The sequence below is a fragment of the Oncorhynchus mykiss genome, chromosome 26 (genome assembly GCF_057628025.1).
Source record: "Oncorhynchus mykiss isolate SJ-2025 chromosome 26, ASM5762802v1, whole genome shotgun sequence".
Classification (NCBI taxonomy): domain Eukaryota; kingdom Metazoa; phylum Chordata; class Actinopteri; order Salmoniformes; family Salmonidae; genus Oncorhynchus; species Oncorhynchus mykiss.
In genome coordinates this window covers 25,952,819-25,967,232 of record NC_143047.1, presented here as the reverse complement: position 1 = coordinate 25,967,232, position 14,414 = coordinate 25,952,819, and the positions used below count along the sequence as shown (strand labels likewise).

At 45.2% G+C, this 14,414-nt stretch overlaps 1 protein-coding gene across 1 annotated transcript in view; it reads right to left on the bottom strand.

Moving 5' to 3' along the window:
- The window catches only part of LOC110506118 (uncharacterized), a 57,552-nt gene extending 43,138 nt beyond the window's left edge, over positions 1–14,414 (bottom strand). Inside the window, 8 exon segments of the mRNA XM_090221647.1 lie at positions 587–760; positions 2,238–2,334; positions 2,427–2,672; positions 2,772–3,061; positions 11,546–11,612; positions 12,813–13,036; positions 14,069–14,292; positions 14,381–14,414. Of these exon segments, the coding sequence (XP_090077773.1) occupies positions 587–760; positions 2,238–2,334; positions 2,427–2,672; positions 2,772–3,061; positions 11,546–11,612; positions 12,813–13,036; positions 14,069–14,292; positions 14,381–14,414 (1,356 nt within the window).

Sequence of the window (14,414 nt, the reverse complement as noted above, 5' to 3'; positions counted from 1 at the left end):
AGCAGTAGGAAACATAAACCCTCACATCCTTGGCCAAGGTGGGCCACCAGTACTCCCCACTCCAACAGCGCTCTGTCCGACCGATACCTGGATGACCAGAGGAGGGTGACATGTGGGCCCAATAGATCAGCCAGTCACGAACAGCAGACGGAATGTACAGATGCCCAGCGGGACACTGGAGGGGAGCGGGCTCTGCACGTAACGCCTGCTCAATATCCACGTTCAGCTCCCATACTACCGGCGCCACCAGGCAGGAGGCCAGGAGTATGGGGGTGGGATCCATGGGCCGCTCCTCTGTGTCATACAGCCGGGACAGTGTGTCTACCTTGACATTCTGGGAACCTGATCTGTACGAAAGGGTGAAAACAAAACGGGTAAAAAATATGTCCCACCTTGCCTGGCGAGGATTCAGTCTCCTCGCTGTGCGGATGTACTCCAGATGTGGTCAGTCCAGATGAGAAAAGGGTGTTTAGTCCCCTCAAGCCAATGCCTCCATGCATTCAAAGCCTTGACAACAGCCAACAGCCCCAGTCCCCCACGTCATAGTTTCGCTCCGCTGGGCTGAGCTTCCTCGAGAAGTAGGCACAGGGGCGGAGTGTCGGTGGCGTCCCCGACGCTGAGAGAGCATGGCTCCTATCCCAGCCTCAGAGGCGTCCGCCTCCACTGCGAACGCCAAAGAGGGATCCGGATGGGCCAGCATGGAAGCCGAGGTAAGCAGGGCCCTTAGGTGAACAAAAGCCCTGTCCGCCTCAGCCGACAACTGCAACCGAACCGGACCCCCTTTAGCAGTGAGGTAATGGGAGCCGCTACCTGACCAAAACCCCGGATAAACCTCCGGTAGTAATTGGCAAACCCTAGAAAACGCTGCACCTCCCTTACCGTGGTGGGAGTCGGCCAATTGCGCACCGCTGAAATGCGGTCACTCTCCATCTCCACCCCTGAGGTGGAAATGCTGTACCCTAGGAAGGAGACAGACTGCTGGAAGAACAGGCATTTCTCAGCCTTGACATACAGGTCATGCTCCAACAATCGACTAAGCACCCTGCGCACCAAGGACACATGCTCGGCGCGTGCAGCGGAGTATATCAGAATGTCATCGATATACACCACTACAGCCTGCAGGTCCCTGAAAATCTCGTCCACAAAGGCTTGGAAGACTGACGAAGCATTCATCAACCTGTATGGCATGACGAGGTACTCATAATGCCCTGAAGTGGTACTGAACTCTGTCTTCCACTCGTCTCCCTCCTGGATACACACCAGGTTGTAAGCGCTCCTGAGATCTAGTTTTGTGAAGAAGCGTGCCCCGTGCATTGACCCAATCGCTGTAGCTATGAGAGGCAACGGGTAACTATACTTCACAGTGATCTGGTTTAGAGCTCGATAGTCAATACATGGGCGTAGACCCCCGTCCTCCTTCTTCACAAAAAATAAACTTGTGGAAGCGGGTGAAGTAGAGGACCGAATGTACCCCTGACGCAGGGATTCTGAGACATATGTTTCCATAGTCTCCGCCTGTGACAGGGGATACACGTGACTCCTGGGAAGTGCGGCATCTACCAGGAGATTTATCGCACAATCCCCCCGACGTTGGATTGGTAATTGAGTCTCCTTTTTGGAGAAGGCGAGAGCCAAATCGGCATATTTGGGGGGAATGCGCACGGTGGAGACCTGGTCTGGACTTTCCACCGTAGTAGCACCAATGGAAACCCCTAAACACCTCCCCGAGCACTCTCGCGACCACCCCGTGAGAGCCCTCCGTTGCCATGAAACAGTGGGGGTAATGACAGGCTAACCAGGGTAGGCCTAGCACCACGGGAAACACAGGAGAGTCAATGAGAAAGAGACTGATTCTCTCCTTGTGACCCCCTTGCGTCACCATGCCCAGGGGAGCGGTGACCTCCCTAATCAACTCTGACCCTAATGGTCGACTGTCTAAGGCGTGAACTGGGAAGGGCATAGCCACTGGAACAATGGGGATCCCTAAACTATGGGCAAATGATCTGTCTATGAAATTCCAAGCCGCACCTGAATCGACGAGTGCCTTATGCTGGGAATGCTGGGGAAACTCAGGAAAAGTAACATACAAAAACAGGTGTGCAACAGAGGGCTCTGGGTGAGAATGGTGCCGGCTCACCTGGGGTGACGCCAGAGTGCCCTCCCTGCTGCCTCGACCCCCAGAGGAACCAACCCGGCACCGACCGGCAGTGTGACCTCTGCGGCCACAGATGGTGCACGTGACGGAACCTCCTCCGGTCTCCCTGAGCGCTGCGCTTCCCAGCTCCATGGGCATCGGAGCGGTGGTGCTGGGGGATGGAACCGACAGACCCTGCTCTGGACGTCCGCGGGTAGCCAGCAAGTTATTCAGCCGAATGGACAGGTCCACCAGCTGGTCAAAGGTGAGGGTGGTGTCCCTGCAGGCCAACTCCCGACGGACGTCCTCGCGAAAACTGCAGCGATAGTGGTCGAACAGGGCCCTGTTGTTCCATCCCGCGCCGGCGGCCAGGGTTCGAAAGTCTATCGCGAACTCCTGAGCGCTCCTCGTCCCCTGCCTCAGATGGAAGAGACGATCACCAAAGACTGAACGAAGACTGCCCGGAAGCGGCGGGTGAAATCCTCTAAATGATCCAGCGCCGCAACTCCTCCCCACACGGCGTTGGCCCACTCCAGGGCTTTCCCCGAGAGGCACGAGACGAGGGCGGACACCCTCTCACGGCCCGAAGGAGCCGGGTGGACGGTTGCCAGGTATAGATCCAGCTGCAACAGGAAACCCTGGCAGAGTGCAGCCGTCCCATCGTACTCCCGGGGAAGGGTGAGACGAATCCCACTGGGACTGGGTGCAGAGGGGGGGCGAGTAGTAGAGACCCCGGTTGCGCTGGTGGGGTGGAGGAACTCCCTGTCTCTCCCAGCGGTCCATGGTTTGGATGACGCGGTCCATGGCGGCGCCGAGATGGTGGAGCATTGCCGCGTTCCCCCGGACACGCTCCTCAACCCCTATACCAGGGGCATCTGCTCCTGCTGACTCCATATTTGGGTGTGGAATTCTGTAAGAGGTGCGTAACTGGCTGCAGGGAAGTCAGGTGCAGGAGAGCAGAACCGGGTAACAACCGGAGCAGTTTAATGAGCAAAACAAACTGCACTCAGAACAACATAATACAGGTTGAAATATCCCGTAGCAAACCAGTCTGAATTGCACATACACTTTACATGTGGAAACAATTCCACATACAGACATGGGGGGAACAGAGGATTATATGCACGTCAAGTAATGAGGGAATGTAAACCAAGTATGCGGGAAAACAAGACGAAACAAATGGAAAATGAAAGGTGGATCAGCGATGGCTAGAAGACCGATGACGTCGACCGCCAAACGCCGCCTGAACAAGGAGAGGAACCGACTTTGGCGGAAGTCGTGACAGTTCCAATGGCACGTTGTGTTAGGGGATTCCGGGGATTCCCCGGTTGCTGCCTGTCTGTCAGTCTGAGTGTGTGCCACTCAGACCTGTGTCCTCTCCATTTCAGGAAGAGGTCAGGGATGCTTCCCAAATGGCACCCTATTCCCTATGTAATGCACTACCTTTGACAAGGGCTCATATGGCACTTGTCAAAAGTAGTGCACTACATAGGGAATAGGATGCCATTTGGGATACAAGCCAGAACTAACTACTACTGAGGGGCCGGCTGTGGGGGTTCCCTTTCCCTTGATGATGATACACTGCATGTTACTCCGGGGTCAAAGGTTGAAAGGCTCCTGCAGTGAGCTTGATGCAAGTAGACATGAATCAAGACAGACTGAGTATGGTTGTTAGCTTAGGGCAGAATCTTTAAATGAACATCATTTAAAGGACAGAAGCAGCATAGAGCTCTGGCTAAAAGGGCCTCTACTTTTCCCTTCCATTTAGGGGAGGGAGGGGGGTGACAGCCTGCTCTCCACATCTAAAGCCCTTTCATGAGTGATACTGAGGCACACTCTTCTCTCTGACTCTCCTCATTCATAGCTTGACCAGACAGTGCTTTCATAGCCGAAGCACTCTAAGGCCAGTGTAACAGTGCTATACTATGTTTTTCCATATACGTAACATTGCAAAAATCTTAAACTTTCTATCCAAAAATGATGCAGAATAATTCATCCATGCTTTTGTCACTTCCAGGTTAGACTACTGCAATGCTCTACTTTCTGGCTACCCGGATAAAGCCTGGATAAAGCACTAAATAAACTTCAGTTAGTGCTAAACACGGCTGCTAGAATCTTGACTAGAACCAAAAAATGTGATCATATTACTCCAGTGCTAGCCTCTCTATACTGGCTTCCTGTTAAGGCTAGGGCTGATGTCAAGGTTTTACTGCTAACCAACAAAGCATTACATGGGTTTGCTCCTAACTATCTTTCCGATTTGGTCCTGCCGTACCTACACATACGCTACGGTCACAAGACACAGGCCTCCTTACTGTCCCTAGAATTTCTAAGCAAACAGCTGGAGGCAGGGCTTTCTCCTATAGTGTTCAATTTTTTAAAAAAAATGTAACATTTTATTTATTGAATATTCGAAATATACAATATACTTGCAGTGAAGCCACTCAACAACTACATCATACCAGTCATCCAACAAATTCCCATTCAGAGCGACACACAGAAGCATCCAGGGTCAATGCCCTGCTCAAGGGCATGTTGACCAATCTACCACCAGGCCAAAAAACGTGAATCCGACCCCTCCAAGATCCCCAATAGCTGTCACTCAACCATTCGAGACCCCTCCCACAGTCCCCCCCAGGAAGAAAAATACAAAATAAAATGAATTCCAATCCCCACCCCCAAGAACCCCCCAATGAACCAACAACCAAGAGAATTAACTAAAGAGAGAAAATGAGAAGACAGAAGAAAACAGGAAAAAAACTATGCAAAAGAAAAAATTACTAATAACAAAGGACATCAAGGACAACTAAAATCATAACAGCAATGCCAAATGTATGTTTGTGTGCATGTCTGACACTATTACATGTATGCGTGTGTTCTTCTATGTGTTTATTTGAATGAGAGTGTGTGTATATGCATGTGTACAAACACCAACAAATCGGCATTAGTTGTAAAAACACTGCCACTTAACTTTTATCTTTGACCATCATTCTATCTCTCACACAGCAACTCCACTCCCAGTTGTCTCCAATTCCACATTCCAACCCTCAGCTTCCCTCAGCCCATCCCATCTATCTCTGCTGGCCACCCACTTCGGGTTTCTACGCAACACATATCTTTCAACTATGCTGTGATGTTTAACATACAATTTCAATCTATCTAATCAAATAGAATCCACAGCCTGCGAGTTGAAGATACATACATTTACTAAGAGTATTAGTATATTAGTAATTGACTGACCCGGTCTCGCCAGATCTCCTAACTATTAGTACTATTAGTACTATTTCTAGGGTCAATTTTAGATCAATGCTATGCATTTTCAGCCATTCCTGAACCTGAGACCAGAAACAGGCTACCTGAGAGCAATACCAAAATACATGGTCTATTGATTCTGTATCCTCACAACAAAATCTGCAGAGCTTCGATATTTAACATTTTGTTGGTGGCAAGAATTCAATATAATAATTTTAGCTGAAAAGCACGAAGTCTAGAATCTTCCATTGTTTTATATATCAACTCATACCATGGAATCAGTACGTCAAAAATCTCTTCCCAACTATTTTGCAATCTGTTTGGCAGAGTTGTCAACATCCTGGTCCTCAAATTATGATTTTTATTCCTTCGCTAGTTTTGATCCTTTATATTGGCCAGACAGACAAGTTCCCTACCTCCTCCTGCTGCCACCCGCCTCCTCCATTTTTGGGGCAATGCTCTAATCAATTGGTTGTACTCTTGGATTGAGCAGACCTTTCCGTACAATTCTGATAACTCCATGAAGGACATAACTCAACCATTCCAATTTACAATATAATTTAAGAACAAAATACCCTTTTTAAACATCTTTCCCATAAAGACAGGTATTTTATCAACCAGCACATTAGAGTTCAGACATAATATTTGTTGTAATATTTGTCATGTCTTTTCAGGGGGATTAATTTAAAATTGTAGCCAGCTCTGCAATGCTTGATTGAAAAAGAGAGATACTTTGAAAAAAGTATAATTTCAATTAATCGAAAATGAGACATGACAATCTGCACAACGGCAAAAGGGCCATTTTTAAACAATGGATGATCTTTTCTTAGTAATCTACTTGAGAACCATTTAGGGTTAAAATAAAACTTTTGAATTAGTGAAGCTTTTAGAGAGATGTTTAGTGTTTTTATATTTAATAATCTCAACCCACTGTCTGGTTTAGCGTCCCAGATAAAGCAAAATATTTTTTGCTCATATGATTTGAAAAACTAATCATCAGGAGTAGGCAGCGCCATAAGTAAGTAAGTAAACAGATATGACTAAGGAGTTAATCAAGGCAATTTTTCCATAAATAGACAGGTATTTACCTCTCCATGGTTGCAGGATCTTGTCTATTTTGACAAGTTTTCTTTTGAAATTCATTGTGGAGAGCTTATTTATAGCTGTTGTGATATGAATACCGAGTATGTCAACTTCACCATCAGCCCATTTTATAGGTAAACTGCAGGGTAATGTAAAAGTTTTATTTTTTAAAGATCCAATATGTAATATTGTACACTAATCATAATTAGGTTTTAGTCCAGAGAGTACACAAAAGTTATCTAGATCTTCAATGAGACATTGCAGGGATCTAGCTTGCGGACTTAATACAAAACTTGAGTCATCGGCACACATGGACACCTTTGTTTTTAAGCCTTGGATTTCTAATCCTTTAATGTTGTTTTTGGATCTGATTTTAATAGCTAGCATTTCGATGGCCATAACGAATAGATATGGTGACAGCGGACACCCTTGTTTAACTCCTCTTGACAATTCAAAACACACTGAGAAGTAGCCGTTATTTGCTATTTTACACCTGGGGTTGCTATACATTATTTTTTACCCATTTTATAAGATAATTACCGAAATTCTAAAAAATCCAGGCATTTACAGTGCCTTGCGAAAGTATTCGGCCCCCTTGAACTTTGCGACCTTTTGCCACATTTCAGGCTTCAAACATAAAGATATAAAACTGTATTTTTTTGTGACGAATAAACAACAAGTGGGACACAATCATGAAGTGGAACGACATTTATTGGATATTTCAAACTTTTTTAACAAATCAAAAACTGAAAAATTGGCCGTGCAAAATTATTCAGCCCCTTTACTTTCAGTGCAGCAAACTCTCTCCAGAAGTTCAGTGAGGATCTCTGAATGATCCAATGTTGACCTAAATGACTAATGATGATAAATACAATCCACCTGTGTGTAATCAAGTCTCCGTATAAATGCACCTGCACTGTGATAGTCTCAGAGGTCCGTTAAAAGCGCAGAGAGCATCATGAAGAACAAGGAACACACCAGGCAGGTCCGAGATACTGTTGTGAAGAAGTTTAAAGCCGGATTTGGATACAAAAAGATTTCCCAAGCTTTAAACATCCCAAGGAGCACTGTGCAAGCGATAATATTGAAATGGAAGGAGTATCAGACCACTGCAAATCTACCAAGACCTGGCCGTCCCTCTAAACTTTCAGCTCATACAAGGAGAAGACTGATCAGAGATGCAGCCAAGAGGCCCATGATCACTCTGGGTGAACTGCAGAGATCTACAGCTGAGGTGGGAGACTCTGTCCATAGGACAACAATCAGTCGTATATTGCACAAATCTGGCCTTTATGGAAGAGTGGCAAGAAGAAAGCCATTTCTTAAAGATATCCATAAAAAGTGTCGTTTAAAGTTTGCCACAAGCCACCTGGGAGACACACCAAACATGTGGAAGAAGGTGCTCTGGTCAGATGAAACCAAAATTGAACTTTTTAGCAACAATGCAAAACGTTATGTTTGGTGTAAAAGCAACACAGCTCATCACCCTGAACACACCATCCCCACTGTCAAACATGGTGGTGGCAGCATCATGGTTTGGGCCTGCTTTTCTTCAGCAGGGACAGGGAAGATGGTTAAAATTGATGGGAAGATGGATGGAGCCAAATACAGGACCATTCTGGAAGAACCTGATGGAGTCTGCAAAAGACCTGAGACTTGGACGGAGATTTGTCTTCCAACAAGACAATGATCCAAAACATAAAGCAAAATCTACAATGGAATGGTTCAAAAATAAACATATCCAGGTGTTAGAATGGCCAAGTCAAAGTCCAGACCTGAATCCAATCGAGAATCTGTGGAAAGAACTGAAAACTGCTGTTCACAAATGCTCTCCATCCAACCTCACTGAGCTCGAGCTGTTTTGCAAGGAGAAATGGGAAAAAATGTCAGTCTCTCGATGTGCAAAACTGATAGACATACCCCAAGCGACTTACAGCTGTAATCGCAGAAAAAGGTGGCGATACAAAGTATTAACTTAAGGGGGCTGAATAATTTTGCACACCCAATTTTTCAGTTTTTGATTTGTTAAAACATTTTGAAATATCTAATAAATGTCGTTCCACTTCATGATTGTGTCCCACTTGTTGTTGATTCTTCACAAAAAAATACAGTTTTATATCTTTATGTTTGAAGCCTGAAATGTGGCAAAAGGTCGCAAAGTTCAAGGGGGCCGAATACTTTCGCAAGGCACTGTATAAATAAAATCCAGCCTTACTTTATCAAATGCCTTTTCAAAATCTGCTATAAATACCATTCCTGGCTTCTTAGATGTTTCATGATATTCTATTAGTTGTCATATATTATCTCCAATGTGTCGTCCATGTAAAAAACCTGTCAAATCAGGATGAACAATACCTGGTAAAACCCATTTAATTCTGAGTGCTATGCATTTTGCTAGTATTTTTGCATCACAACATTGAAGTGTAAGGGGCCTCCAGTTTTTTTTTAGATAGACTGAATCTTTATATTTGCCATCTGGGTCTTGTTTTAATAATAGAGAAATCAGACCTTCCAGCTGAGTGCCAACTGACATTTATTCCTAAGGCGCTGTTGCACCTGTTGCACCCTCTACAACCACTGTGGTTATTATTATTTGACCCTGCTGGTCATCTATGAACATTTGAACATCTTGGACATGTTCTGTTATAATCTCCACCCACACGGCACAGCCAGAAGAGGACTGGCCACCCCTCATAGCCTGGTTCCTCTCTAGGTTTCTTCCTATGTTCCGGCCTTTCTAGGGAGTTTTTCCTTGCCACCGTGTTTCTACACCTGCATTGCTTGCTGTTTGGGGTTTTAGGCTGGGTTTCTGTACAGCACTTTGTGACATCAGCTGATGTAAGAAGGGATTTATAAATACATTTGATTGATTATAAATACATTTCATTATAGCTGTCTATTTGTACAGTAAGTTGTCCAGCTGCCAGTAGTGAATAGTAGAGGTGGTATCTCAGTTATGGAGTTCTGACAATAGGCCCAGGTGTATTAAGTCCCCCAAATGCCTCTCATAATACTGTTGTTATTGGACAGAGACCAGAGAGACAGGCAAGAGACGTTGAGATTGAAACAACTTTTGTTATGACTGCTGACAAATACAACAGAGTGAGGTAATGTTCCACTCCAACTGAGGCTTCCCAGTGGTGTTCTCTTTGATTCACAGTTCCACCATGGCTCCAATGAAAAGCATTCTCTCTGTCTCAAGTCCACTTTAACACAAGTCAGCACATGGCTAAACTCATCTCAGTCCTGGCTGGGACATCCTCTGCAAAGCTAAAAAAGCCAGAGGGTCCACTCCACACTGGCTGTATCTTTCACTGAACAGTCATTTTACATCTCTCGTCAGGGCAGATTAGATCATCTCATCTGAAAATATTTAACTGGGTTGTGTTACAGATAACTGTAGAACTGCTTTCTGTTGGGGTGGATCACGCATCCAAAATATGTTACAGTGTTTCCCCGCTCATTTTACAGAGGAGGAACATGAGAGGTCAGGGCACTGTTGAAGTCTTAATGTCCTATAGGGATATTTGCTCTGCAGGCAGGGTCACATCTGTCCTTTATAGGTCTTAAAATAAAAATGGCAAAGTGCATTGTAAGTTTCAAATAGTTTCATAATGAAGTTAAATATTGTCTGTTTGATTAATGATTTTGAATTTCTAATGTAATTCATTGTAGACATCATATACTGGTACATTCCTGATACAATAAATGTAGTGGCATTCAAAAACTCTCAAGGGATCAAATTTTTTGTAGCCTTGTCCTCATTGAATAGCAGCCGTTATCGCTAGTGTCGACTAGATACAGAGGATCATATTGTGAGCACAATCCATCACTCAACCAATGGAAGGACAGATTATTTAACAATACGATGTCATCCTCTAACTCCAGGATCTGGTCAATGGGCTTGAATGTCCTTCCTTCCCAAAGAGGATATTCCTATTGAACATTTCCAACAAACTGGAAATACGACAAATTCCTATCCCCAGAGCACATCTCCCTTCTGGGTAAAACGAGAGGCCAGGCAGGGGTCATTTGAAATAAGGGCAGAAATTATCCCTTATTTGTGGTCATACATAGGTGACTTAAACACTGCTGTGCTTTGGGAAGTACAAATGTGGTAAGGGAAATGTGGTCAGAAGTGACTGGAAAACAACGGCTGCTGGGTAGATTAACAGAAACCAATGTTTAATTGGGAATGAGAGTATGAGACACATGAAAAAGAGCAGCCGGAGTCAGAGAGAGGAGTCTCACAGGGACTTTGGGTTGACTTTCACTGGAGCAATGTGGGCGATATACTGGCAGCACCTTTCAAACAACCAGCACTGCGGACAGATTACTTTTCAATCCTATCCTCTTTTTACAGGTGCTGGCAAAATCCTGATTTGACACCAGCATTACTGTGATCCCCTCTCTTCACAGGCTTTTAATACGTTGTGACAGCAGCCAGATCATACTGTAGGCCTATCTAAGGAGAAAAGCTCATCAAATCGGCCTTCGCTCAACTTACCATTCATGAGTTGTAGAACAGCTTTATCAAGTGTTCCTTCATTATAAAAGGAACAGAAACAGCCTTGCCTGTTAGAGAAATTACAGTAATTGAAGAAGAACTGTAAGGTAACCCAGAGCAAGACTGGGATGTGTGGGAATAAGCTCCTAAATATGTTTTAATTTGGTGGGAAAACAAAAGAAAGGTAAAGTACTCTAGTAACAATGGCTGAGAGAGCACTGAGTTTCAACTAAAAGTACAAATATAACTCACTGCCTTCACACAACTGAATATAGAATGTACTTAAAAGCCTCACAACAGGAACTAATGTGTTTGCTTTCCTGCAGCCAAGCCTGCTTGAGCTTAACTGTAGGGGCCCAGAGTCAGTGACGCAGTAACCAACCAGCAGTATGGGGGAGGTGGTAGTGCCTCTCTGCTCTTGCTAAACCTCACAGCTAGATATCACAGTCCCCCACTGGTCACCGTATTGCAAACAACATTACAGACAATAAATGCATGTAGGTGTATATTTAGAGAACAAAAAGGAATGTAAGTGAAGTTATACTTTTCTAAGGTTTGAAACATGGTACCTGATTGCCATGCAAGTCCAGAATATCTAGTTTAGTCAGGTTATCCAGACTGCATATCCTCTGGATTCTGCAAAACATTAAACAGACAATAATACTAACATCACCCTCTCTGGTATTCTATACAAGATAGCTCTCCTATAACACAATGCTACTATGACAAAGAGCTGGTATCCCATCTGCTAACTGAATGGTTACCAGGCACAGGAAATGGGATTGTCAAAGAGCGGTAGGAATGTATTTTCTACTGATGGGAAGTTGACTGTTTTCCACTGTCCTGTCGTCCAGAATTGTCTATACAGACCAAACCGTAACTTAGGGAAGTTAGGTTACAGTCCCCTGGAAATTCTATCAGAAACCTAAATCTGTGGTATGCTTTGCTTGAAAGGTACCGCGGACTGTTCTGAAAGTGGGTTCTAAAAAGACAAATGTCAGGTTTTACAGATTATGGAACAAAACCAGACCTCAGCGATGGGATCCCGGTGGCATTTGCCATGATTTGTGACTTTAATCTTCCTCCCTCCTGACCTTTAGTTTTAAAGTAAGGTGATGTTAGATGTAAGATTCACAAAGAGAGCAGTGGTAGGGTTTTGTACTGAAATTGGGCACCTGCAGGAAAGTACTTTTTAATGGAGGTTGATATATAGGTTAGCTGTGCTGTGGCGGTCAAACAGTATCACTTAATCCAAAAAGCAGGATGTGCATATCCCTACGGTAACACCTTTATAAATGTAACAAAAAATCCCACCAAAAAAAGACAGCATAAAAAGTTTTTCATCTGAGCTGGCCGCGACTGGGAGACCCATGGGGCGGCGCACAATTGGCCCAGCATCGTCCGGGTTAGGGAGAGGGTTTGGCTGGCAGGGATGTCCTTGTCCCACCTCGCTCTAGCGATTCCTGTGGTGGGCTGGGCGCATGCACACTGACACGGTCGCCAGGTGTAAGGTGTTTCCTCCGACACATTGATGTGGCTGGCTTCCGGGTTAATCAGGCATTGTGTCAAGAAGCAGTGCGGCTTGGTTGGGTTGTGTTTCGGAGGACGCATGGCTCTCGACCTTCGCCTTTCCCGAGTCCGTATGGGAGTTGCAGCAATGGGACAAGACTGTAAATACCAATTGGATATCACAAATTTGGGGAGAAAAAGGGGTAAAAGTCATTTAAAAAAAATTCTCTCATTTGTCCTTCAAACCATGCACTGTAAAAGCACTGAAATGAGTGGGAGCTCCTATCCTATTGTTCTGTTTGTATGCTGGAGAGACGTAACACAAACCTGTTCTTGCCCAGCATAAGCACTCTGATAGAGGCCAGGGCTGAGATGCCAGACATCTAGGAGATGTGGTTGTCATACAGGTCTAGGAAGGCCAGGTGCCGCAGATGAGACAGATTGTGAATGTGCGTGATGAGGTTGTGCTGAAAGTTAAGCAGCCGCAGCCTACCAATGCCCTCCAGCAGGGGACACTCCTCCAGACAACGCCTGACACTCAAAACACAAAAGCATTGTCAACAACACCACTCTGTGAGAGGATGACCCTGTATTATCTTGTTATGATGCAGATGAGAGGGCTCACAGTAAAGAAGGTACATGCCACTTGATACCACACTGTCTGCCAACACTAGCACGCAGGGTTCAGGAGATCTCATTATTCTAAGTGGATGAGGCTATGGATATGGTTTATTGTTGACTAGTCTCTGCCGAGTCCCCAACAAACGGATGATCCGGTTTTCAGGGGAATTGGAAAGAGAGCCTGTGACAGGACTTGTTCAGTTGCCAAATGTTCTCGAACGTTGCAGATAGAAATGCCGTGAATAGAGCTGATGTGATTCCTTATTCTACATATCAGAGATGCAAGTTTGATCTACATAGCCTATTTCTATCTGAATGTTCTAAAACGTTCAATCCTGCTGAACGTGCCCAGCCACACTCCATCTTAACTCCTCCTCCAAATTTACTGGATTGCTTGAATAGTGCAGAAGAGAACTTCCCCCGACAGTTTTTCTTCTTCTCATCAAGACCAGTATGTAGAGGATCTAGTTTCAGGTGTTTCTTTTATGCCTGCAATGTTGACATGCACTTGTCAGAGGGCAGGATAATCTTTATAAGGGACTTTGCTGCACCCTACTGGTTAATCCAAGCAATTGCAAATGTAGCATTCTATTGCATGACAGTGTACTGAGAAACTCAACAAAGACCACTGAACAAACAAAGCCATGAGTGTTTTAGCCTACCTGTCCAAATCTATTCGCTCAGGACTCAAAGCACAATCATCACAGGAACGAAAGGCAATTGGAAAACCAGAGGGAGAATTCTCACTCAATGTTATGGCATCACCTGGTCTTGTTACAAAGACACATTTGTTCAGAAAAGCATTTTTCATAATATTCAGGATTTGCATGTCCAGAAATGTTTAACTTGAGCACAGAGCAGAATGTTCCATTAGACTACCTTTGATCCATGAAAAAAATCAGGGGGGCTGGCACTGCTGAAGAGAGGGGGAGGATCCTGAGGGTCGGCCACTCACCACTCACCAGTTGGCAGGGTGAGGTACTGTGGGAGTAGATGGCCCCTGCACTGTGGGTTGCTCTCCTAGGCTTCACTCTGTGTGGCTGTGGCCCCGGGTCCCCAGTCAGCCCACTGGGTAGAGCAACAGCTGGAGGTAGGAGGGGACGCTCAGGGCCCATAAACTCACTGACAAACGCTGGCACAGGGGCACAGGGCCTGCCACAGCCACTGTGTGCATTAGGCCTGCTGTCTGGAGAGAAAGTAAATGGTGAGACAGAGAAGACGGGGACAGGTAAGAGACTGTCACGGTATCTTGTAATTTAGTCAGGTGGTAGTACCTTGTCTTGGTGGATTCATTTTCATGGTGTCCAT